General features: G+C 36.2%; 1 protein-coding gene across 4 annotated transcripts in view; it reads right to left on the reverse strand.

The window, feature by feature from the left end:
* The window catches only part of SUCLG2 (succinate-CoA ligase GDP-forming subunit beta), a 279,639-nt gene that overhangs the window by 101,939 nt on the left and 151,347 nt on the right, over positions 1-26,353 (reverse strand). For all 4 annotated transcript variants that reach the window (XM_032290424.1, XM_032290422.1, XM_032290426.1 and 1 more), the window contains exons 7-9: positions 22,337-22,433; positions 12,843-13,004; positions 10,494-10,636 (exon numbers count right to left, since the gene is read on the reverse strand). In XM_032290424.1, coding sequence (XP_032146315.1) covers positions 10,494-10,636; positions 12,843-13,004; positions 22,337-22,433 — 402 coding nt within the window. The remainder of the gene's footprint in view (positions 1-10,493; positions 10,637-12,842; positions 13,005-22,336; positions 22,434-26,353) is intronic.

The raw sequence follows: 26,353 nt of genomic DNA on the forward strand, positions 1-26,353 counted from the left end.
ATGAAAAAGAAAAGGGAGATTGGCACAAATTATCCCCAAGGTCACGTCTGATGAGGGTTATAAAGATGAAAAAAACTCTTAATTTAGAAGCTCACCTCGAGTGTGTAGCTCCTTTATAATGACAGAAAGTTTGGTGGGAATGCATAGAGAAATCAGAGGAATCTTATAAGGTTCTTTAGTAAAATAAGCATTTGAGAATTCTAGCTAGAAAGTGGATAGAAACATAAAGGTGAGTTCATTTTCTGACCAGTAGCAAGTCTTATTCTTGACGCTTCCTAACCTTACTGACCTGAGTATACCAGGAAGACACTGAACAGGAAGATATTAAACTGAACAATCGGGAGAGTGCATTTGGCCACCTCTGGAATGCTTAGGTAGTTTAGCATCCCAGCAACTCAGAGGGACTTATCAAATACTAACAAATGACTCATCATTAATTCTGAGATAATTTAAACTAACTCAAATTAGTAGTCCACAGAGGTAGTAAATGTATAAAATACATTAAAAATATAAAGCTTGGTCCTGACTTTATGTTGATTTTCCTTTTTGATTGTTATAAAACTGTTATGTACTCCCAAAGCTTTTCTTTTTCTTCCTTAAGTTTTATGGTTTACTGTGAAACAAAGCTCTTCATACTTGTTACTATTATATTTGATTGTTGACTATGTCATATCCTGCTTTAAGCAAACCTGGTTTACAAAGTTCCACATGCTTTTTAAAAGAGATTTTACATGTTAGGTTTCTTTAAATAACTATCTAAATAAAAAGGTCCATTATTTAATACTGCTAGGAAAAATGATGGTCAAGAAGAGTAACTACATGAGAAGATGTTCATCATGCAATGACAGATATATAATAGTGGTTGTATTACAGGAATACAGCTAGGAAATTTTTTTTAATACCACACTTTTAGTAGGAAATGTAAATTTGTAAGGGTGAAACAGTGATTATTATTTAATATAAAAAACCTTCCAAAAACACAAAGTGAAAATAACCTAAATTAGTAAGGAAATCATTCTTAACCGAATGTTGAAAAACTAAAATTTCCTCAAACTTTACTCATTCCATAGCTATAAAGGCAATATGTCTAAAAAGCCATTACCAGCATATTCTAAAGGTTCTCATGATCAAATCCTTCCTTTAGGGGAACAAGTAAACTGTGATACAAAAAAAATTTTACATTTAGACTGGAGGTTTCTGATTGTCCTTTCTTTAAAAGTTTCTCAGCTTGGCATGGTGGCTTGTGTCTGTAGTCCCAGCACTTTGGGAGGCCAAGACAGGCAGATCGCTTGAGCCCAGGAGTTTGAGACTAGGCTGGGCAACAAACCTTGTCTCTACCAAAAAAATAAAAAATAAAAATACAATTAGCCAGGTGCAGTGGCACGCACCTATAGTCCTAGTGACTCAGAAGGCTGCGGTGAGAGGATCTCTTGAGCCCAGGAGGCCGAGGCTGCAGTGAGCTGTGATCTCACCACTACACTCCAGTCTGGGTGACAGAATGAGACCTTGTCTCAAAAAAAAAAAAAGTAAGAAAGAAAGAAAGAAAAAAGTTGTCTCTATCATATAATCTATGAAAAGCTGCTCATAATTATCCAAAACACTGCCCAGGGAATTCTCATTATCCACAGAAGTTATGGTCTATACAGTCACTATAACCACTGAATTAGCAAATACTCAACCATTGTTCTTAGGGAAATACATAGTTACATTTTTATGAGCCTCTAGTCACAACATTTTCATCAGCAGATCAATTCCTAACATTGTTTTAAGTATGCTTCTGTTTAAGGACACCTTATTTAATGTATCTTGTTGCTGCTTGTGAAAAACAGTACTATAACTCATGCCTGAAGTTTATCCACCATCTGTATGCTCTCTGTAGGGTAAATCACAGACTTACACTTAGGAATGCTAGAAAGCATTCAACACTTATGCTTGGGGGCCAACAGTGGAATCACACACACAAAAAAAGGACAAAAATGCAAAAAACATGGCCCTAAATAGACTGCAAAAAGGGCACGTTTTACAGTATGAAAGCTGAAACAAGAATGCAGAGGACTGCCTTGTTTGATCTCATTTGGGAACATGTGCACTGGGTGACTAAAAGTTTTCACCACTCTGCACATTCTCTTCAATAACCTTGAAAGTGCTGCGGAATTAAAAATAACTTTTGGAGTACAAATTTATCTTAGCACACAGGAAAATTTTCAAATACGGAATAAGCAAATAATCGTCATCAACTATACTGAGAACACTAAAACAATGCAGGTTAGATTACAGTGAAATTACTCCAACACTTCTAAAAGCACTCCTTGGAAATAAATAAGAATCTTATTAATAACTAGAGGAACATGCCATTTCTGATCCTAATATTCATCTTGCTATAAACAGATCAGGAGAGCTGTTCCCTTTGTGGGAGTGGTGGGGGGAATACCATTTTTGACTTGCAATTGTGTCATGGTATGTTGATTCATGAAATGGCAAATTTTAAAAGTCTTAAAACAAGTTTTATGGGAAACAAAGTAAATCACAGTAAAAAAAAATACTAATATGCACGAAGTGGGCTCAATAAACTCTACACAACAGTATTTCAAGTATACATACTTATAGTGAGATATCAAAATTTATATAAACAAATTTAAAGACAAGAGTCAGGATGGGTGGGGGGGAACATGAGTGATGACATATATAAAAGTGCCCATTCCCTTGATCTCAGACACACACACACACAGTCTTGTATTCTAAATCACTGTGAGAGTGACATAATAGAAAACTAGACAAAAACATGAAAAGGCAAGAGATAAGGAAGCATTAAAAAATGCTGAATAAAAGAAAAAGAATTAAAAAAACTGCTACCTCTCCTGTTGGTAAAGAATTATAGCAATGATAGTCAAGACAAAAGAACATAAATGGGCACTCACCTTGCTAATGTTAGCCTCTACAAGTCTTTCAAGTATTATTGAGACAATTCAGTGATACATGTGAAAACCTTAAAATCTGCATATGTTTTGTTCCTTGCACTTCTAGGAATTTATCTTGCATGGATAATCCCAGCTTTATGTAAAGTTATGGGTACAAGTAGGTTCACAGCATTATTTTAAATTTGAAACACCCTAAATATCAAATAATAGAGCACTAGTTAAGTAAACTTGTATATCCATTCAAGTAAATACCATTCAGCTACTGAAAATGTTGTAGAGAACTGTACCAGGACAGGCAAAATACCACACATAAAAAATGAAAGAAAGTAGACTATATAATGTTGTGAATTATATGACATAAGTCTAGTCTTGTCAAAACCAGTATGTGTGTATATATGTATATACAAAATATATTTTTTAAAAAGGTATACATAAATATATGTGTGTAATTTTCTTTATAATTTTCTGTTTTGTGTTTCCTTATTTTAATAATTAGGAAAAAGGGAATACTATTTATAAAACATCCTAAAACAAAGACAAAAGACTATTTAGCAAACCACTGAGACAAGCCAATTTCTTAGGCAAGCCTATATGGACATGTTGCTCATTTAGGAGTGAGACAATCTTTCCTAATTCCTAATTTCTGATGGGGGGGTGGGGCAGCATGGAAGGAGGGAAAAAACCGATTCACAGTATCTGCAATCTCCTGAATCCATAGCACACATCCCAGCAGACTACATCTCACCTCTACTCGATAGCAGAGGAACCAGAGACCTTCATAGTCCAAGGATTTCAGCCTTGTTCTGAATGATTTTCCTAAGTTCACCACCCACATCTAATGATGCCTTTACCAGGCTTTATCTGAATTGTAAAGTAATGTATCAAAAATAGGAATAGTACAACTTTCAGATGCCCTGCCACATAAGATTATCCTTAAGATGCAGAGATTCTTGACATTATTCCCGACCGCTATTGACTGTCTTGCTGAGAAATGCAGTTTCCTAATTGTGGCATTTAATCCCTTCTTTTCTCAATGCAATAATGTTAGGGAAAAACAACAACCCTAACTCTTCTAATAATTATATATTTTTCCAAATTATATGGCATTATACTTTGATTCACAGTCCATTTTTCTTTAACAGTCTACAAAGACATCCGCACAGAGGACTCATAATCAATCCCTGAGCTTGCTGGGACTAAGGACAAAGTTTACTAAGCCCCAAATCTATTAAATTCTTTAAATCATTTACTATAAAACAAAATAGGGTGCATTTAAATCTGCATTTTGAAGACAGAGTGAAGAGTAAAAATCTTATTTTTGATTTGTTTCTGAGTGTATGTCAGTGAGGAGCATGAAAATAGATTCTGAGTGTTCCATTAGGGATGGTTTGAAAACGTGGTAGCTATCAGACACACTGATCACGTGGAAGACACAAAACCAAATGCAGTCACCAGCACCCATTATCACCGAGAAGTATTGGCAGGTAAAGTCGAACAAGCATAAGGCGGGCAAGGAGGGCCAGGCATTCTTGGAAATTTTAATCAACTGGATACAAGGAAAATATATGCAAAATTCAACACCTATGAATTCCTGACAGTGGGAAAACTACTGCCAGGGGAAAAAAGAAAAGGGCCCAGGGTGGTAGACGGTTTTCCATCCTCTAGCTTATGCAGAGTGATTGTGCTAAACAAGGAGCTATTCTAAGTGGAAACGGAGACTAAATGACCAACTGCAAATTCATAAACACAAAATAATTGTATTATTCTTAGACTAAGCTATCAGGTCAACTGCCACTAGAAAGAACGGCTGCCTGGACTTCTAACCTTTTCCACTCTATATGAAAGAAAAATATATTTTCAAGCAAGCCTGCAAGAATAGAAATGCAGGGTAGTCATTTCAAAAATAATGCTCGTGTTTGTATAAAGTATTGAGCACAATACTCAAGAATAAATTCCCACAAGAAATCTATTTCCCTATAAAGAAAACAGTCGCTTGTAGATAAGATATTTCAGCAAATGTATGTTGTATGTAATGAAATGGATTTTGCTTTGTTAAAATAGGTTAAAATGGACACCAGGCCTGAAGAATTTTTGAGCAGACAAAGCCAGTTAGGCCTCATAAGTGATCTTAACTTTGCTTAATTTGCAGACATAAACAAAACTTGAGTTATTTCTTGTAAATGCCTATGTTAAAGAAAAACGAAACTGAAGGCTAATTGGAAGCACAAAGTTCTAGTTATCTAACTGTAAGTTAGAACTTTCCAGCAGGGTAGACCAAATAAGGCAACAGGATAACTGTAGCTAATCCAGTATTTTCTTTGCTTTACTTTCCTGTTTGCTCTATAAAAGTCTTCCCTTTACGTTCTTTTGATGGAGCCTGGAAGCACTTCTGGTTTGGAGCTGCTCAATCCATGAATCACTGGTTATTCAAATGAATCCTTGACAATTTTACAGTACCTCGGTTTAAGTTTAAACAGCCTTGTGCCTCTGTTATAAGCATGTATGTGAAAGAAAACAGGATATTCTTCTTTATACTTAAATATACTCTAAATGTGAAATAATTTAAAAATATAAGACAGCACAAATGAATCCTAAAATATATTTATTAAAATGTAAAGCATTTGCATATACCTGATACTCAGATTATGGCAGGCAGTTTTACTTCTCTGGCTTCATATTCTAAAGTTTCTGAAGCATATACCATAGAGCACCAAAAGAGCTGTCCTCTTCTCAAGTTTATAACAAATGATATTTTGTTGTTCTTTCAAACATGAATATAATCCTCCCTTTATTAAATTGTTTCCTTGGTTGTCTAAGCAGAGAATCACTGTAAGATACTGAGTCACTTACACCTTCCACCAATTTCAAAACAACACGTGCAGTAACACTGATTATCACTGAACCTGTATCAGACACCTCCCATTTCTGTAGATGTGCATTTATTCTAAATCTGTTTTGGAAGTGATCATGGAATGAAACACTCAGAAAATATCTAAAAAACTAAAGTTTTCACTGTGTTTTAGAAACATGTTCAAGTTGGCACTTAAAATTATGCTTTAGGGTATTATTTTCATGTCTACAGATGAGGCAACAGAAGTTTAAAGAAGTGTATTCAAATGGTCTATACATACACGAAAAGGTGCTCTACCTCATTAGTCATGAGAGAAAGGCCGTAGTGAGATAATACCTCATACTTACCTGAATGACTAAAATTGAAAAGACTAACCAAAGATAGCAAAGATAAAAGGGAATACATTATATGATTCCAATGACTTTAAGTTTAAAAATAGGCAAAATAAATCTGTGATATTAGAAATTAACTTTGGGGGCTGGGGACAGTGGCTGCTGCCTGTAAGCTCTGTACTTTGGGAGGCCAAGATGGGAGGACCCCTTGCCTGGGCAGTGAGGTAAAACCCCATCTCTACTAAAAATACAAAAATTAGCTGGGCATGGTGGCACGTGCCTTTAGTCTCAGCTACACAGGAGGCTAAGTCAGAAGAATTAATTGAAACTGGGAAGTGGAGGTTGCATTTACCCTTGTACCACTGTACTCCAATCTGGGCAACAAAGCAAGACTCGGTCTCAAAAAAAAAAAAAAAAAAATTACCTCTGGGGAGAAATCAGGATAGGAAAATGATGGGGACTGCATGAGGAGGCTTTCAGGATGCCTGTCATGGTCTATTTCTTCATCTGGTTGGAGGTTAGATGATATGTTTACTTTAATAATTCACCAAGCTGTATACTTAAAATTTGTATACTATATGTAGATTATACTTTAATAAAAGTTTATTAAATTCTTTAAGTGAAATTAAAATTTTATTATGAAAAACAAAATAACTCCCACATACCTTTAGCTACCTAAGATGACAGCTAATCTCGAAATATGAAATTATTTTCCCTGTAAATGGAAAGCGTGCATGTGAGTCTCAATGTGTGTAATAAAGCAACCCTCTGAGGTAAGTACTGCTATTATCACCACTTTATAAATGAGGATGCCAAGGCACACAGGAGTTAATAATGTGCCCAAGGTCCCACAACCAGTAAGCGGCAAAGACAAGATTGGAACCCAGGCAGCCTGGCATGAGAACCCCACTAAGAGTCCCTTCCATTCTTCAACTCATCCTTGCTGCTTAGGCAGCACATTTTTTCATGGATATTTCAAGGACTTTGAAAATATGACTCAAAGTTGGATCTAAACCAGGAAGTACAATCAAATACGATGAGCTGCTTTTACTAATGCCAATCATGTACTTTTGCTTTCCAAAATCAGGGCTCCAGAGAGCAAAAGATTTGCTTAACAGAGTTGGGGTCATTGGGGGGATTTGTGCCAAGTATCCTTTCCTCGTATTCACTTCACAAGATGTTTCATGTAAGTGAACACATGGTGTTTTGTGTAAATGAACACAACATATTCCAGATGTTACATTTGCTACACCTTTGGAATTCTAAATTCATTAAAATAGAAACCAGAGTATAATTTGGAAAATAAAAACCCAAGGATAACATGCTATATAGTGCTTTTCTTTTAAACGTCTTCAGATTCTTAACAGAAAACCACAAAACTCTACTTCTGTTTTCTATTTTGTATCATTTTTACTCCTTATGATTTAAAGAATACTAATGCTTAGAATTCTTTAAATCAAAATGATGAAGACCACCAGTAGAACAAACTCTATTTTCTCTCACCTCAAGCTCAGCAGGAAAATAAGAGAATTATAAAATATTTACTGATACACTTCATATGAATTCAGTTTACTAAGTGAGTTATCTTGAAAAGACTCTTATTTTAGTCGGCTTGGTAGAGGAAATTCATTTCATATATATGACAAAATAAGAAACACATTAGTTGTAGAGATACTTGTGTATCTCTACAACTTAGGTCCAAGTGAAAATCAGCATTTGAGTTAACAATCAAGCAAAATAAGTTAAATTTTGAGCTCTACGGCTGACATTATGAGTGGAAATATATGTCAACCTGTAATATCTTTATTAAATGACGTTGTGTTTACTGATCAACAGAATTATCTTAGACATACTGCAAATAAGTAGTTGTTAATATCAGTTGAAAAGGGTTTAACGAAAACAGGTGTTTCGTAATTCTGACTTTCTGTGTATTCAGCTAACTAATCCTTATATCTAACAAGATAATCAATATCTTTGAAATAACTAGCATTGGGCTCTCAGGAACCTCTACTTTTGGGCAGGTGTACAGGGTTCTACATGAAATAATTACTGCCAAAACTACAGCCAGTTTCCTCACAAAATCACATCAACTCATCTATACTATTTTTTAGATTCTGTTCTCTAAATTTTGTGAAATGAAGCCAGGATTGAAAATACTCATTATATTTCTATGCTTTTTAACCGGTTTTGAAATTTCAAGATTTGGAAAAAGTACTGTGAGATGAGCTGTGCATTCATTTTCCTGATATAGCATGAGAAAAATAAAATAACTCCCACATACCTTTATCTACCCAAGATGACAGCTAATCTCAAAAAAAGTTGAAATAATCCAAGCATTTGAAAATATTCCATAAAGTCAAAATTTTGGAAAAGAATTTTTTTTAAATGGTTCTGCCAGCAATTTTTCCACTCTCCCACCCCACCCTAGAGTTTTACAAAATTAAAATTTGAGGTAAGCCACTAAGAAAAGCTATTTCAACGAACATTCAGTGACTGTCCTTGTAAATTTAATCTCTCAATGGCTCTCTATTATTCTTTGCACTGAATTTCAGTAGATGCTAAAAGTTCAGTATTTTATTACAGTCGTCTGTCCTCTGGGTGCTTTTGTGGTTCAAGCAGGTTTAAGGAGCTGTGTGTCATGGTATTCACAGGTTTCAGTTGGTTTGGAAATCTCTGGGAGGAAATTGACTTTTCCCTTAGAAAGTAGTAGGAAGAAAGAATAAGTGAATTAATACATGATTAGAGAGCCACTGATACGGTGTTTCTACCTAACCAATGAAAACAAAGTGCTTATGTAAGTGGAAACATCATTCGTTTTGCAAATGCTTTCCTCATGGCTGGCTGCCTTTGAACTTCAATAACTTTGCTATTCCAACAGCACTGGAAAATTGAAGATAAGTGCTAATAAATACCTTGCTGTCTATTTAATGAGTCAGAAGAAAAGAATAACCAAAACCATAAGGTCACCAACTATCTAAGTCATGAGGAAAACACAAGTGTACTACCAACCTAAGACAAAATTTTATATATGCAAAAACACAACAGGCTATTGCCAGTTTATTTATTAATGGGAAGCTTCTATATTTAATTCAGAACACATTTCTTTTATAAAAAATCTGCTATTATTTTCATTTATGGTTTTCTTAGTAACGATTCGGATTCCCCACATCTTCAGATATTTTAGTAACCAACTCAATTTATTAGATACTCTAACAATATTGAGACAATTATTCTCAAAGTTTAGGCCAATTGTGATGGCTCACACCTGTAATCCCAGAGCTCTGAGATCCTGAGGTAGGAGGATTACTTGAGGCCAGGAGTTTGAGACCAACCTGAGCGACATGGTGAGACAAAAAATTTAAAAATTAGCAAGGCATGGTGGCATGCACCTATAGTCCCACCTACTCAAGAGGCTGTGGGGGAAGGATAGCTTGGTCCCAGGAGACAGAGGCTATAGTGAGCTATGTTGACACCACTGCACTCTAGCCTGGGTGACAGAATGAGACCCTGTCTCTTAAAAAAAAAATCAAAAAATTAAAGACAAACTTTTCTATCAAATTGTTGTTGCGTATACCTACTTCAGAGGCCTGTTAAAAGAATGAAATAAAAACCACATACATTAGACTTTCTAAATATTTTGATCTTTCTATGTAATAAGCATCTATCTAAAACCATGTTATAGTCAACTGAGTACCTACAGGTGAAACAAAGCATGCTGATATTTAGCTTGGTTACTAAATTAATTGATTAAATATAAATTGAATGTCCATACTACTCCTAGCATGGGTATGGTAGCTGCATTCTAGTTAGCTATGCTCAAGTCAAAAAGATACACATGAAGCAGCAACAGAAACTATGAAACCAGGTACAGTTATTTGCTGCTTAGTGCATGTTACAAACTAATGGTCAGAGATGAAAATTAGAAAGCATACAAAAGAAGGTGGGGCTATTATTTCTCATCGATATATGATACTATAACCCCCAAATTTTCCAATATTTGGTAATAACTTCAGCATCTTTATGGAAGGAATCATAGTATGACTTCCCTCTAAATCATGTAAGCATAGGACCAGTCACTTCTGTGTAAATTAACCAAATAAAGTTCATGCCAACCAATGTTTCGACTGGCACATTGTATCATTTTGACTTCTTTCCACCTCTCAGGACTGTACATACAACCTCTGAAATAGGATCCCAGGAGCTGTTTATAAGCCTTTCACTCAAGACTAGAGTTAAATCATCATGTATTCCAATGCGATATAAAGTAGAAGTTGCATCTGATGCTGCGAAGTAGACATATTGACTTATTAACTCTTAGCAGGAGGAACAAGTGAGCTCTTGATGATGAGAAATCAAACCAGCATACAATCTCCCTACAAAGAGAAAGCTTACCTTAGGATCAGCTGTGAGCAGTTTGAATGCTTGATACACTTGAGCTTCCTTTACACCACCTCCAAGATCCAAGAAGTTGGCTGGCTTCCCACCATTAAGGAAAATGATATCACAAGTAGCCATGGCGAGCCCAGCACCATTCACTGTGAAATGCAAATGGGACACAAGACAGGCTACATTTAGCAATATGAAATGGTCCATAAACATTTTCCCTCCCCCATATTGCCAATAGAGAACTCTGTCATTGCCAGGCCAATTTCTGTCCTATTTGGAATTCCATTCAACCAGATAAGTTCATAGACTGTTAGGATAAAGAATCAGGACGTTTATATGCAAACAATGAAACAAAAAAGACTTGGAAATGAGAAAGAGGATTTACTGAGAAGTTAAATCAATCTGAGAAACAGAAAGAAGAAAGGGTTTCTTTCTGTAAGTAACTGATTTGGACCAGTAGTAAAGGAGGGAGTTTTAGGTTATGGAAAGTGTCAAGAGGCAGAGAAACAAGCTATGATAAGTTTCTAGGATCTATGAATTACATTCTTTTTAATATACTTTAAGAGACAGGAATAAAGAATGGAATTCTCTTAATGTTTTACTTGCTGAGAATATGCTCCTTTGAATGTGGCATCTCTAGGATTGAACCACAGGGGTCCCAACTTCAGTGGGGCTTTATACTTTTTTACACTTAGTACAGTCATACATGTTTATATGTTACCTGGATAAACTTAGAAATAAATGAACAAATGACAGCCCCAAAACAATATTCCTATCCCCTTGTTCCTCTTTCAAATTAACATAAGCAATGCAGCAACCCAATCATTAAAACTGGAACCAAAATGTGCCAACATTTTAGGAGCCTTTCTTAAGAAAGTGTAGGTAAAGAGTTTTAACATCAAAATTCTTGTTTTCCAGAGCTAAGTTTTATTGATCAATTGCACTTCTTTTGCTTCTTAAGCTTAATTATATGAAATTATTTCCTCGGTTTAGAAAAAAAATCTCCTGAACACAGCAGAAACTCACAAGGTAAAGTGTCCTTCATTTTTCTGACCCTCCAATTCCCTAGAAAAGCCTATGAACTGTGACTAATTAAATAGGGAGTGACTAAAATAAAAATAGTTTATACAGAATCTGAAAACAATTTGAAATGTGTAAATTACAGATTTTTAGGCTGCTACATGGTCAAACCATGCACATTCCTACAGAGGTTATAAATAATCTGTATTTAATTTGTTTTAAACCCATCATTATACCTTTCACCTTTCTAAATGCCTACAAACACTGAGAGTGCATTAGCTTATCAGGACCAGAACGATGTGAGTGATCTGGTACATTATAGTTATTGCTCCAAAACAAAGCAAGAGCTTTTGGTATCACTTGTAATTGGATGTCATTTTCTATTGTATTGAACAGCAAACTCTTGGATGAGGTCTCTTCAGTTCTGAATATAATGATATTGTTGGTTTAATGAGCTACAAATCATTTTTATTTTAATTCCATTAAGATTAAGGCCTCAGTTTCCAGTACAATGAATTGGTTCTACCAGAAACACAGTCTTGTGCAATTAAGTCAGAAGTGTATAAATCTGAGCACTATAAGCTGTGAACAATAATAGAAATTGTATTGCCTCTATAGACTCATTCTTATCTCAGCTGAAGAAGCCATTTTCACAAATTTAGATGAGTGTGATGAAATCAATTGTTTTACTAATAAACTGGCATAATGCATGAAACATTTTATCCTTTGGTTATCACAGAATCTGGAACTTTAGTAAAGTGATTAAATAAAGTGTATGTCCTCTTCTATTTCCTCAGATAAAGGTATCTTGTTTTAAACACAAATTTCAGAAGAGTTCCCAGCATATTAATACTGAGTTGAGCAGCAAAGGTTCTAACTTTTTACTAAGCAAAGTTTAACTGAGATGCTTTAAGTCAGTAGTTCTCAATTGGGGAGATTTTAGCATCCCATGGCCATTTGGAAATGTCTGAAGACTTTTATTTTAATTTATTAACTGATATGTGTTAAGAAATTGTTGACACAGCTGGGGGTTGTTAGTAGCATCTAGAGGTTAGGATGCTAAACATTTCATGATGTACAAGATAGCAAAGAATTATCCCACCCAAACTCTCAATAGTGCCAGAGTTGAGAAATTCTGCTTTAACCAGTGACCATTAATCAAAACAAACTTTGAGAAGACACTTGGATTGTTTCCTAAGACTTTTCAGCCACAAAAAAAAAACCCAAAAGAACTTGTATGCTTACTTCTTCTTGGTAAATGACATTTCAGAAATCAAGAGTTCCTAAATTCTATAAAAATCCACAAAGCATTCTTTTGATATAACTGCTTCTTACCAAAGCAGGCAATGTTCCCATCTAGTCCTATGTATTTTAGATCATATTTGGCAGCTTCATTTTCAATGGGCTCATTCTCTGATTTGTCGTCCATAGCAAATATGTCTTTTTGTCGGAATTCTGCGTTGTCATCAAAGTTTATCTTGGCATCAAAACAGACAACTAAATAAAGAAGAAAACAATCATACCTGAATATCTCTTGAGGATCTATAAGTTAAGTTCTTCAGGCTAGTAGGCACAAGAGAAGGGAAAGTAAGTACAGTCATGTTTGTTTGTTTGTTTGTTTGTTTTCCTGCTACAGGCAGGAAGGGCTGCTGTGGCTTCCTTGACCTTTAACTTTTAGGAGTTAGTCCCTGTTGTCAAGGGACTTATATTCTAGTAAAGAACATAGTAATTTGTATCTGTTGGTCTGATTTCAATAGAATAATAACAGAAGTTGCCATCAATCATTAAAAGTTACAGACTGGCACAACTTCATAGATACAGCTTTCATTCATTATTTTTATTATATATTTTTAGTAGTTAACCACTAATTATCACCTTTCTCTTCTATGCAAATAGAGTCCAGACAACAGTATTAATCCTTTTGTCCTCTTTTGTCCTTTTTCTGACATGGTAAAGTGAAATTTTTATTGAATTAGTATCCTCTCGAGTACTTCCAAAAGATCTAGTGGAAAGAATGGCAAGCTGGAATCACCCAATTTTTATTTGATCCTTAACTAACTTTGTAACATTTATTGAAACTAAACATTCTATACACTTGACTCTTGAACAACATGGGTTTGAACTGCGAAGGCCCACTTATAGGTGGATTTTTATTCTCAAGATGTAAAGCCCAACAAGGTCAAATTTTCACATACATGGGCTCTGCAGGGCCAACTGAAGGAAATGAGTATGAACAAAGTTTTGTATATTTGAGATTCCTGGAACTGATTCCCTGCATATACTAAGGGACAACCGTATATTTAAAATATACAACATCATGTTCTGATATACATATAACACACTGAAATGATTACTGTACTAGACTGAAGCAAATTAACACATCCGTCTTCTCATTTAGTTTTTGGTTTTTGTTTTTTTGTGTGTGGGGGAGAACACTTGAAATATATTCTTTTAGCAATTTCCAGCATACATTACTAACTCTGTAACTTTAATAAAATAACCTAGTTCTTCTCTGGGCCTTGGTTTTTGAATTGAAGAAAATGGGAATAACAATCCTTAAAACTCGGGCCATGACCTTGATTTGTGCAGGACCATCTTATGGTGCTTCAGATTCAAGTTATAAGACATGAAAAGACCGAGAATGGTCAGTTACAATGCCAGGATGCCAGACATTATGAGCGCAATTATCTTCAGCTTCTGCTGCTGGTGAAAATCTCCTGGACCCAGCGAAACTCATTCCATGATAAAGAAAGACTACAGGGAGCTTTCCTTGATTTACAGATGTACACATAAAATCAGGGAGAGACTGCAGTGGAGAGAGTGGCATTGTTGGTATCTGGGTTCTGACACCTTTTATTATCTTAGAGTAGAAATTAGTGTTCTGTGATGCCATGTCATGTCACCATAATGCTCTTTTATTTAACTTGGGATATTGATAGCCAGGAATCTTTGACTAATAATTTACAGATACTACATATTCTTCTTCAGCGTGGCTGACAGGGGGCTGACTCTTGAAAGGGAAAAAACCACAGAGCATTTTTCGCTCACTGAAAAGCAGTGGCTATAATCTGCCAATTTTACTTGCTTCTTATGAAAATAAAACATTGCTGTATATGGCATGCTGGCATTAGAGACCCTAGGTAGAAGGTTTTCTCCAAAGGTTTCCCAACCACAATATTCAAGCACTTTGATACAAATCTGTGTAGACCGGCATATTAATATCTAAGAATACTTGTTATAAATATAAATGCAGACCACACATGACTTAAAGCAGCACTGAGTGACAAGAGAGAATCTTATATGGGAGTTAATGTCTGCTTAAATCATTAGTCTTATCCCAATATGCCAAAATACTCTGACCATACACTGTGAATAGTTGGAGTGAATGAGTAATTACTTTCCGGAATATTGAAATCCTAATGACGGAATCCCACAATTACCAAAGGAATTGGCCCATGTTCTCTGCTTGCTACACTGGCATTTTTCTCAGGAGTTAATGACCAGTATAATAATCAATAGAAAAGCAGCTTCATTCTTGGCTTTCCACTGGGTTTATAAGTACATTCTAATTAATTTATTAGTAATTTTAGCTCCTCCATTCCTTGAGACTACTTATAACTGACACCTTCAAAATAAATGGGCAAAGGTTATCAAATTGACTTCCTAAGGGAAGAGTTTCAAATAAAGGAATTCTTGGTTAGGATCAATAAACAAGTAAATCAAAATAGTTTCAAGCTGATCTTTGCTCCTTACAAAGACTACAGTTACAAGCTGCTTCAGAGAGAGAATAATTAATGGGTATGTCTGCAAAGTTCAGAAGGCAATCCGAACTACATGCCTACAAGGCTAGATTTTCAGAGGATGCTTTCCTGTGGTATGACAGACCTTTGCAGTTAACCCAGAGCTTCAAAATGGTGACTATGGGATACGAGAAGTGTATATCTACAATGTTCCTGTGCCAATTGTTCGCTCTCTGTAGAGAAAACTAAACAGCCTAACTGGATCATTGCAGTATGTATGTCTAAGTGTTTTGGGAAGTTAAAAGCATTACCTAAATATGAAGTAATTAAGAGAATTTAGGAGTTAAGAAAGGGGATCCAAATTGAACTGCCATCTTCAAGACCCGGGTCTTTAGTGGGTAAGGGATGGAAAACTTTAAGGATGTACAGGGATTCTTTTAGACATGTATTCGTTATGCCTGTTTTATATTTTAAAAGCAGTCTGTGATATTGTGATTTATAATAAAAAATATATATTTTGTTCTTCATCCCTAATTCCTGGCATAGAGCTCTAAAACCCTTGTGATTTCCTAAGCAATAGCGGTTCTAGGAGAATCTTGTGTTCTAACATTTGGACTTTGACCCTGATTCCTGATGCAGAGCTCCCAATGCCTTGGGATTTTCTGGAAGATAAGAGAGTCTTTTGTTCTATTAAGATAAGTCTTGGCGGAGGCTTCTGCATGGGGCTGGTCGCCAGAAAGACCAAACTATGATTACATGCTTGGAAATTTCAGCTCCACCTCCATTTTCCAGAAAGAATAATGGATCACTCCTATGTAATAAAGGCTGAAATAAAAACTTCTCAACTCTGAGGGATTGGAGGACTTACAGGTTACCAAACACAGGGAGGTGCTAGAGGGTGGATCACCTGTGGAGTGCAGGGAAGCTTGTCACCCCTTCATGCATATCCTGCCTTATTTACCTCTTCATCTGGCTATTCATTTGTATCATTTAAAATATCCTTTATGAAAAAATTAAAATATCCTTTATAATAAATCAGCAGTATTAAGTAAAGTGCTTCCCTGTGTTCTGAGAGCCATTCTAGTAAACGATGGGACTCAAGAAGTCCTCAGAACCCCCAATTTATAGCTGGTCCATCAGAAGTACCAGAGGCTTGGTCTTGCAAGTGGCAGAGTCAGTCCCATAAAACTGAGTCTTTAAACTGTGGACTCTGACTCTAACTCCAGGTAGATAATGACAAATTGAACTGAATTATAAGACACCTAGCTAGTGTCAGAGATTATTCAGTGTGGGAAAAACTCACACATCTGGTCCCAGAAGTGTTCTGCTGTGTTGAGAGTTTGGTAGAGAAAAATGTTTGTTTTTCCCTATTACACATAGTTCCAAACAAACAAAGTGCTTTCCTGCCTTACCATCTACAATGTTGAACCATGTAAATGCTTTTCCTTGAACTTGACTACTTAATGTAGACTGGCATCAAAAATACCAGGGTATAAATGACAACTCTTGGCACTTCCTAGCCAGCTATCCCTCAGCATATTAACCTCTCTTAAATCCAGGCCTTGTCTATACAATGGGGATCAGAGTATGTTCTACCTTAGGTGTTGGTGGCAGGAGAGACTGTATGCAAGGTGCTTAGCTTCCTAGACAGCAGGTCCTCACAGGCTGTTAAATGACCACACTACCTTATATGTACATGCTTTTTAATACTTAGCGCTTCCCATTATTTCAGCCCAGGCTACGGAACTCTCCTCTCTCCCTCACAGTAAAAATTACCTGTTCCTTTATAACCTGAAATTTCTGTTTAGAGCAAATCTAAGCAAATGTCTATCATAGTTTACATACGTACAGGTTACCCATGGTTTTCAATAAAAAGCCATCTTCTGAATAAATATGAATTTTCCTAAAGGAAGGATATTAATAGTTGGAATTTTAGGCATCACAAATAGTAGGAAACAAGATTTTTGCATAAAAGATAAGGGTAAGAGGCTGTTAGTGACCCTGAAATCATATCACACTTGTGGATAAGGCCAAGGCTAAAGATTGGTACAGAACATCTCCAATGAGGATCTAAGCCAAGGGTAGCAAACTAAGGCCCTCAGGCCAGCCCTGTTTTTATGGATAACAGATTGGAACACAGCCACATTCATATTGCCTGTGGCTGCCTTCACAAGACAAAAACAGAGGTAAGTAGTGTCAATAGAGGCTGTATGGCCCACAAACCCCCAAATATTTACTAACTGGTCCTTGACAGAAAAAGTTTCCCAATCCTTGTTAAGTCAACTCTTACATTTGTATCCACCTGTCTTAACCAAGTGATAGATACACAGGTATCATATTTGATAGTGAAGGAAAAACTTAGAAAATGTGCATTCCATTAACATGAAAACCAAAAATAAATAAATAAATAACAAAATAAACAAAAACATGTGGCTGCACAAAAGGAGTATATGAATCCTTGAATACTGACTGACTTTTACATGCTTATTTCCCCCTGTAGGACCCTTCTAAATGTACTTCTAGAGCTGACGTGTTAAAAATGGATTGATGTCTATGTCAACAGCAGGGCAATAAAATAAACCTGCCTGCTCAAACCCATAACTTTCTCATTTAATAAAACAACAAACAATATAAAATGTATTTTCAGAGGTGCTGAGCTTGGTCCGGACATCAAGATTTTCAATGTCACATTAATGAAACTTCAATTGCATAGAAAATTCATCTTGAACAAAGGCCATTTTGTATAGAAAGTGGGTGAAAAAAACATACCTATTAATATTTATAAAACAATTTTCACCATCAAAAGCACATTGTTACATGCTTGATAGATTATACAAATGAATTTTCCTTCTGAACAAATATCAAAGAAAGCTGTGGTACTTATATGCATAGGGTGTTTTGTTGTTTGTTTAGTGGTGTGAGATTCCGTGAGCTGCTAATTCAACAATCTCGATGGAAAACATGACTGGCAGTTAGAGGCCTCTGACCCTAGAATTTTAACAGAGGAATGTGTCACAGAATTAAACAAAAGAAAAACACATTTCAGAGGGGAAACTTACACATAAAAGAAGCATAAAAACAGCAGGAAATAAGACTGTTATAATTTGTTTGAAAAATAATCTGTCTTCAAGCAATGTACTGGGTTTGATTTGTGATAAATAACTGTAATGTGCTATTGAAACACGCCTTGCCAAAATGGCCTTAAAATGCTGATACTTTCAAATTAGTCCCACTTTCCATTAAATATTGATGTTCTGAGAGTTGTATACTTTTTAGAACTTTTTTTTAGTGGCTGTGAAAAGAGAAAATAGATATGGGGTGGGTAGGGGGGTTGGGGGAGGTAAAGAACTGAAAATGTTCTTGAAAATAGAGTCTTGTGTATAAAGAGAGAAACAGAGAAACACCCACCAACAACATGGGCACTTGCTAACAAGAAGCAACAGGGTGGTTATTTAGGGAAATCAATCTGAAGAAAGAAAGGAATTTGATGTGCCAGTTAACTATGGATAACCCGGCTTTAATTCTCATGGAATCTTAGCCAGATAGTCACTGCTTCAAACTGGATCTCATTCCTTTGGCTCAGTGAATGAATTTCAGCTCCCAACTGATAAAGATGCCCTAATGTAGGAATTTTTAACCTCTAGACTACGGACAGATTAGGTGAGGTCATTCTCTGTGGACAGGGACCATCCCGCGCACTGTAGTTTGTTTAGCGTCATACATGCTGGTAGCACAGCCTCCAACATGTGACAACTAAAAATGTTCCCTGGGGGACAAAATGCCCAACTTTCCCATGGAGTACAATGTGCTTTAAAGACATCAGAGAAAGGAGTCTGTGTACAGACAGAGCTGGCTGAAGGTAGGAAGAAATCCCTGATTCTCTTCAGGCCTTACGCCAAATCCATACTTTAAGACTTCCCTGTTACAGGCATAAAATAACTTTTTAACAAAAACAAAGCTAATATAGTTTTCTGTCATTAGCAACCATTATAATCCTAGCTAACAGTTACTAAACTATATTGCAGTTAGTAGTGTCAAATTATATTTTTTGAATCAGATTATTAACAGAAATAACGAATACTCAGATTATAAATATTAAGATTATCAATATTGCTAAAATATAAATGACTGCTTTTACAGTTTCTAAATAAAAGACAGCTTTAGGGGATTGTGATAATGATGAAGATCAATTTGTACATTTGGTCATTAATCACCATTTCCTAACTGGGTTTAATTTGACTACTGCTCATTAGAGTTATAAACCAACATACTCATTTAATTGTGATTATAATTCAATTGCTGAATTTTTATGGTACAATGAACAAATTAATAGCTAAAGTTAATTCTGCTCTTTAAAATATCACATAACACACGTTTTAATGAACTGTATATAAAAAATGTTTTATGATGATTCCCTTTAAAAAAAAATCTCAAGACTCCTGCATTCTCTTAATAATTAAAAATAAAACTTCAGACTCACAACGTTTTGTAAATACCCTCTAAAAAATGGTTCCCAGCTGGGCATGGTGGCTCAGGCCTGTAATCCCAGTACTTTGATTATCAGGCCCAGGCAGGCAGATTATGAGGTCAGGAGATCGAGACCATCCTGGCTAACAGGGTGAAACCCCATCTCTACTAAACACACACACACACACACACACACACACACACACACACACACACACACGCAAAAATTAGGTGGGCATGCCTGCAGTCCTAGCTACTCTGGAGGCTGAGGTGGGAGAATTGCTTGGAGATGGGAGAATCGCTTGAACTCGGAAGGCAGAGTTTGCAGTGAGCCGAGATTGAGCCACTGCACTCCAGCCTGGCGCCTGGTGACAGAGCAAGACTTCGTCTCAAAACAAAAAAAAAAAGAAAAGGAAAAGAAAAAAAAATAAAGAAAAGGTTCTCACACTTTTATTCCCTGCAGCCAGAACATAGCCTGTGACTGCTTCCCAAAGGGATGAATAAAAATTGTATTGCGGTAATTTTTATCCCACTCCATAGCTATAGCTGAATTTTCATTTTTCTTAATATGAAGCAACTAGGCTGCTTGTGTATACTAGTTTAAAAGCAATACATGACCTTTAAGAACTTTTGTTAAACCTTCTCCTTCATTTCTTGGATTTAATTATCAAAATGAATTTTGATTGTTATTCCCTGCCAAACTGGAGACTACTTCTAGGACATGGTCATGAAAGCAAGTAATTAGTTTAAATGGGAAAAAGTAGAAAAGGCAGGTTGCTACAGTTGAGTCTGGAGTATCAGAATCAACATGTATGCTGGACTCAAGAGGGACACAGGTTCAAATCCCAGCTTCTGTAACTAGCGGCCCCTGGGAGAGTCACACTAGTTTTTCAATCCTCTATAAAATAGGGGTAACAACTTTTCAGGGTGGTGGTAAAGAATATGAAAGAATGTATATATAAGTTTATCACAGCGCCTGGCATATAAGCTCAAAAAATAGAATCTTCCCCTTCCTTTCTTCTCTTGATGAAATATTCATGAATTTATAGCCATAGCAATTTTTTAACAATTATGAATACAGGTAGCTTGTTTATAAATGACCAAGCTCAGATTTCTATCGGATGGTCATTTGTATAAATCATGAAATATATTATTTTCAATGGCTTCCTAAACATAAAGTGTTTGCTTGCTCTTGTCTGAAATCTATACCTTTCCTGGGCTACTCTGAGACTACCTGAGAAGAGGAATTTCATTTTATGAATGTTAAGGACTAGCCTATTTTGTATCTGACACTGCATGCATACTCATATACGATCTCATCTTATTTTCACAACACTCTATGAGCTAGGCATCATTTTCACCACTTATTTGATTAAAAAAAAAAAAAGATCTGAAACTTAGGTAGGCTAAGTAACATGCCTAGATCTGTAGCCAAAACATGGCAGATACAGAATTTATGCTTAGGCCTCTCTGGGTTCCAAGGAAATGATAATGTAGCTTCTCTGAGTCTAGCTACAGAATCTCTGAAATGTGCTAAGAAGAAAATATTGTCTCATCCACCTTGGCTGAAAAGTTGATATGTTTACACATAATGATTCACCCCATTTACCAACTCAATGCAAAGTCCTATTTACTGACTGTAACATGCTACACAACATGCAATACACTGGAGGTGAAATGTACTAAAAAAGAAGGGGTTTATGGAATTTATGGTCTATCCTATCCACCTGCTATTTCACTCTTTTGATAGCAAAAGCTTGTGAATGTGTGTGTGGAACCCCACCTTTCCTCCCACCACACACACATTCACAAGCTTTTGCTATCAAATTAATAAGAACTTATAGAACATTTGCTGTATGCAAGAAACAGTGCAGTTGTGTTAGGTACTGAGATATAAAATAGTCATTTATACTATACAAATACCTGATGGATAGGAGAAACCCTCACCAATGCCACCTCCTCCTGCCTGAAGCAGAAACTACATCTAAGTAGAGTTCAATTAAGGGCCTTAGGGGCTTCACCAAGGCGATATAAATCCAGCCCAGAAGACAAGGTGAAATTATATACAGATTTAGGCAAACTAAAGATGTTCAAAAAGCTCCAGTCCCATAAAGGCACATGCATTCATATACCCAAGTGTGTGGTTCCCATTTCTACACAAATCTTTATCTTAGTCACAAAAGCGATGCACCTAAAAAATAAGGTGGAGGGAAACAGGTAGAAGGATGTTTATTTTCCTTTATTATTATTTTTATTATTATTATTGTAACAGGGTCTCAGTATATTACCCAGGCTGGTCTCCAAGTCTTGGCCTCAAGTGATCCTCCTGCTTCGTCCTCCCTAAGTGCTGGGATTACAGGCACAAGCCACCACACTAAGCCTGGATGTTCTTAAGTAAAACAACCAGTAGCTTCCTTAGAGGCTTGGCATTTGGCTACCAACAAACCTAAGTGCTCTAATGTTCAACCGTGTCATGGGAGCATTTGAAACTATGGCAGAAATTAAATTACTGAAAGGAATTAATGCAAAGCTGCTGCTATAGTCTTTTGTGCAATTTAATTTACAGTATGCGTAAATAATTACAATACATTCATTTGTTTTCTCTATTTTTTTTTTTTTTACCTTGTCCTTCTGGAGTTTCACCAAAGGGATTCACTTCCACTTGAGTAGCATCAACTTTCAGGAAGAGATTATACAGCTTCGTAATTTGATCTGCAGCCTAAATGTGATCAAGTGAAATAGAATTATACCAAAGCAGTAAAAGAAAATTTATTTTGCTGGATTACTGAAGTCTTGAAAATAGCAAGTTATGTTTTTATTTTCAGTTAGGTTTTCTGAAGGGAAAAACAGGAAAACATAATTATTTTAATTTCTGTTGCTATTCATTAAAAGGAATTGCTCAACTCTCCTCCAGACACCAGAAGAGACCATTATCAAGAAAACAAAATATTTTCAGTACAGCCTAAAATGTTGTTAATCTTTGGGTAAATTATCATGTCTCTATTAGCAGAGTTAAGCTGCAATATAAGCTACAATCATTAATACAAACAAGCTGCATTTAAGTAAAAGGTAAACACGATTTTGAGAGTTTATAATGACTAGGTTTTCCTTATTGTGCTGAAATAAAACAGTTATTATATTCATCAATCCAACCCATAATCTGTGAAACAACAATTACTGAGTGTCTAATGGAAACTTGCAAAACAGGAAGATGAAAGTCCTTAATGGTATAGTTACCGAATAGCACAGTTTGAACTCACGTAGTTTGTCCCAAAGGCATTAACAACAAAAACAAGTATATCCAAGGTTGCCCTGTTATGCCCTGACTTCATTTTTCTCATTCTGCTTGAAATTCACTCATTCATTCATTCTTTTCAGCCAATATTTCTTCACTGCCTATGACATAGCAGGCTGGTATCCCATGAGCTGGGGTGTGAAATGTGAACGTGAATGAGCCGTCCCCCTGCCCTGGAAAGCTCCTATCAATAAGGAAAGGAGCATGTGATGCACAGAGCCCGGGGGTTGATCACGGCGAAGCATCAGGTATCAGTCTCATTCCTGGATCCATTTTTCTCTCAAGCCACAGTTTTCCCATTGCTATATTTCACTCACTGTGCCAGCCTTATATTATTTGCAGCAGATCCATTTTCTGTTCCCCAACTCTACTCTGTATATGAGGGGAGCTGACTCTTACAGGCTGAGTTTTCTAGGTTCCTAGGTCAGCTGGTTTCTAGCTGGGGTCAGCCAGTGGGAAGCAGTGGTGAGAGATGGAGGTGGGAAGAGGGAAAAGCCAGGGTACTTCTACTCCTCTCTTTCTATCAAGGCAGAATCTCCTCCTCTGGCTCTTGATCCCACTGGAGAAGCCCAACAAGGTTCTAGCTTCTGTATCCAAGGTCCCGTAAACACTGCTGCCTCATTTTTTTTCCTGGAAAACGAAGATGGATATGCTCTAGGTTGCCTTTCTGTCTACTCTTAAAGTATTCAGCTCTTGCAGCACCTATGAAAGACATCCCTAAAGTAAATCCCCACTGGTATAAATATTTCAAGTGGTTCCAGATTTGACTGAAGAACTATGGATTTAATTCATGCTATCTTAATGTATTTTATGTCTACCTGCAAATGTCTTTAAATTCAAATTTGAGGCCTAGTAGATATAAACAAACCCACATAATGAGTATGATTAAATGATTTTAGTATTAAATATTTGTATGAGTAGATAACACATGTACATGATATGAAATTCCCAAAGTCCATAAGGGTTTTTCCTGATTGTACCACTCAACCACACAGGCCCCCAGCAGTAGCCACCTCATCAATTTGTGCTTCATCTGAGAGATATTCTGTGCCCAAGAAGGTATGCATTCCTCCTTCATCTGTCTTAAAAAAGCAAACTTGTTTATATGCCTCATTTCTTTACCTAACAGATTTTTAGAGACACTTCATGAGCAACACAGGTAGATCAACAGTATCCTTTTAATTGACTACAGAGTATCTTACTGTATTGATATATATTTCCTTTAAACTTTCACTTAAATAATGACCATTTGGATTGTTTCCAATAGCTTGACATTATAACAACACTGCCTTACTTGTCTCTGTATATTTATTATACAGGTGATTAAAGATTTATAGGATAAATTACCCAGAGTGAAGGAAAAAGGAGTGTAGGCATTTTAAATATCAAAAGATTCTGCTAAATTGTTCTTGATAGAAGCTGACCCTAATTTTCACTCCTATGAAGTGAAAATTATCAGAGACATTGTTTTCCAATTCACAATCATTAGTCATTTGTATCTTTGCCAGTGTGTTAGGTGAAAAATGGTATCTCACTGATATGATTTGGCTCTGTGTCCCCACCCAAATCTCACTTAGAATTGTAATAATCCCCACAAGTCCTAGGAGGGACCCAGTGAAAGGTAATTGATTTATGGTGACAGGATTTTCCCATGCTGTTCTGATGATAGTGAATAAATCTCAGGAGATCTGGTGGTTTTATAAAGGCCAGTTCCCCTGCACAAGATCTCTTGACCGCCACCATGTAAGAAGTCCCTTTGTTCTTCCTTTGTTTTCCACCATGATTATGAGGCCTTCCCAACCATGTAGAACTATGAGTCAATTACACCTCTGTCCTTCATAAGTTACCCACTCTCAGGTATGTCTTTATTATCTGCATGAGAACAGACAAATACACTCACATATAGTTTTAATTTGAATTTATTTTATTATGAATGAGTTTGTGCATTATTCTGTGAGTTTAAGACATCTTATTCCTTTTCCTGTGAATTTTGCCTATTTTCCTGTTGAGATTTTGGTCTCATTAATTTATAGGAAGAGTGTGTGTGTGTGTGTGTGTGTGTGTGTGTGTGTGTGTGTGTGCGCGCGCGCGCGTGTGTGTGTTTACAAGACGGTCTTGCTTTGTCACCTATACTGGAGTATACCAGCACAATCATGGCTCACTGTAGCCTTGAACTCCTGGGCTCAGATGATCCTCCCACCTCAGCCTCCCAAATAGCTGGACTACAGGCACATGCAACTATGCTCAGCTAATTTTTTATTTTAAATTTTTCTAGAGATGGAGGTCTCACTGTGTTACCCAGGCTAGTCTTGAAATCCTGGTCTCAAGCAATCCTCTGGCCTCAGCCTTGCAAAATGTTGGCATTACAGGTATGAGCCACTGTGCCCAGCCTATAGGACATATTTTTACATGAAGGAAACTAGCTCCTCCTGTCACGTAAATTACAAATATTTTTTCCCTTTTAACATTTACCTACTAAACATGTTTTTTCTACTTTTGCTACATGGAAATTTCATAATAATGCCATTCTTATATGGTTTCTGGCTTTAGGTTAGACTTTTAAAAGGCTAAACCCATTCTGAGTTTTTTTGTTTGTTTGTTTGTTTGTTTTTTTGAGATGAAGTCTCAATCTGTCATCCAGGCTGGAGTGCAATGACATGATGTAGGCTCATTGTAACCTCCACTGCTCTGAGAGTATTTTTTAAAATTCTCCCATTATTTTTTCTAGTATTCTTTATAATTTCCTTTATTTAATATTTCCATTTTTTTAAATCCAAATAAAATTTAAGTTAAAGTGTGAAGCCAGCAAATACTTCACTGCTGAATATTTTTTTTGTATTTTGTGGGGGTTTCTAGGTCATCAATGGGAGCTTGCAATGTGAGTTGGACTGGGCATCCTATGTATCCTGGGTACCTTGGCATCCACTGTAGTGATACAACCTCTGCAGCGTCAACACTCTATAAATATTGGTTGAATTAAAGATTAATTTAATTCTAAGGGGGGACTAGATAATAGAAATAACTTCTGGGTACATATATATGTATAATCTCATCCAGCTACTTCAAAACTTCCTTTTTAAAAAAATTGTGATAAAATATACAAAACATAAAATTCACCATATCTCAACCATTGTGGAATCAATATCTAGAACTTCTTCATCTTCCCTCAAACTCTGTATCGCTAAACAAACTCCCATTCTCATCTTCCCACTGCCTCTGGCAACATCATTCTACTTTGTGTCTATAAATTTGACTATTCTAGATAGCATCTCTGTCTCTGCCTCTCTATCTCTCCATACACACACACACACACACACACACACACCTCCATATATATAGATATA

This window comes from Sapajus apella, unplaced genomic scaffold (genome assembly GCF_009761245.1).
Source record: "Sapajus apella isolate SASKATOON/1434 unplaced genomic scaffold, GSC_monkey_1.0 scaffold23, whole genome shotgun sequence".
NCBI classification, from domain to species: domain Eukaryota; kingdom Metazoa; phylum Chordata; class Mammalia; order Primates; family Cebidae; genus Sapajus; species Sapajus apella.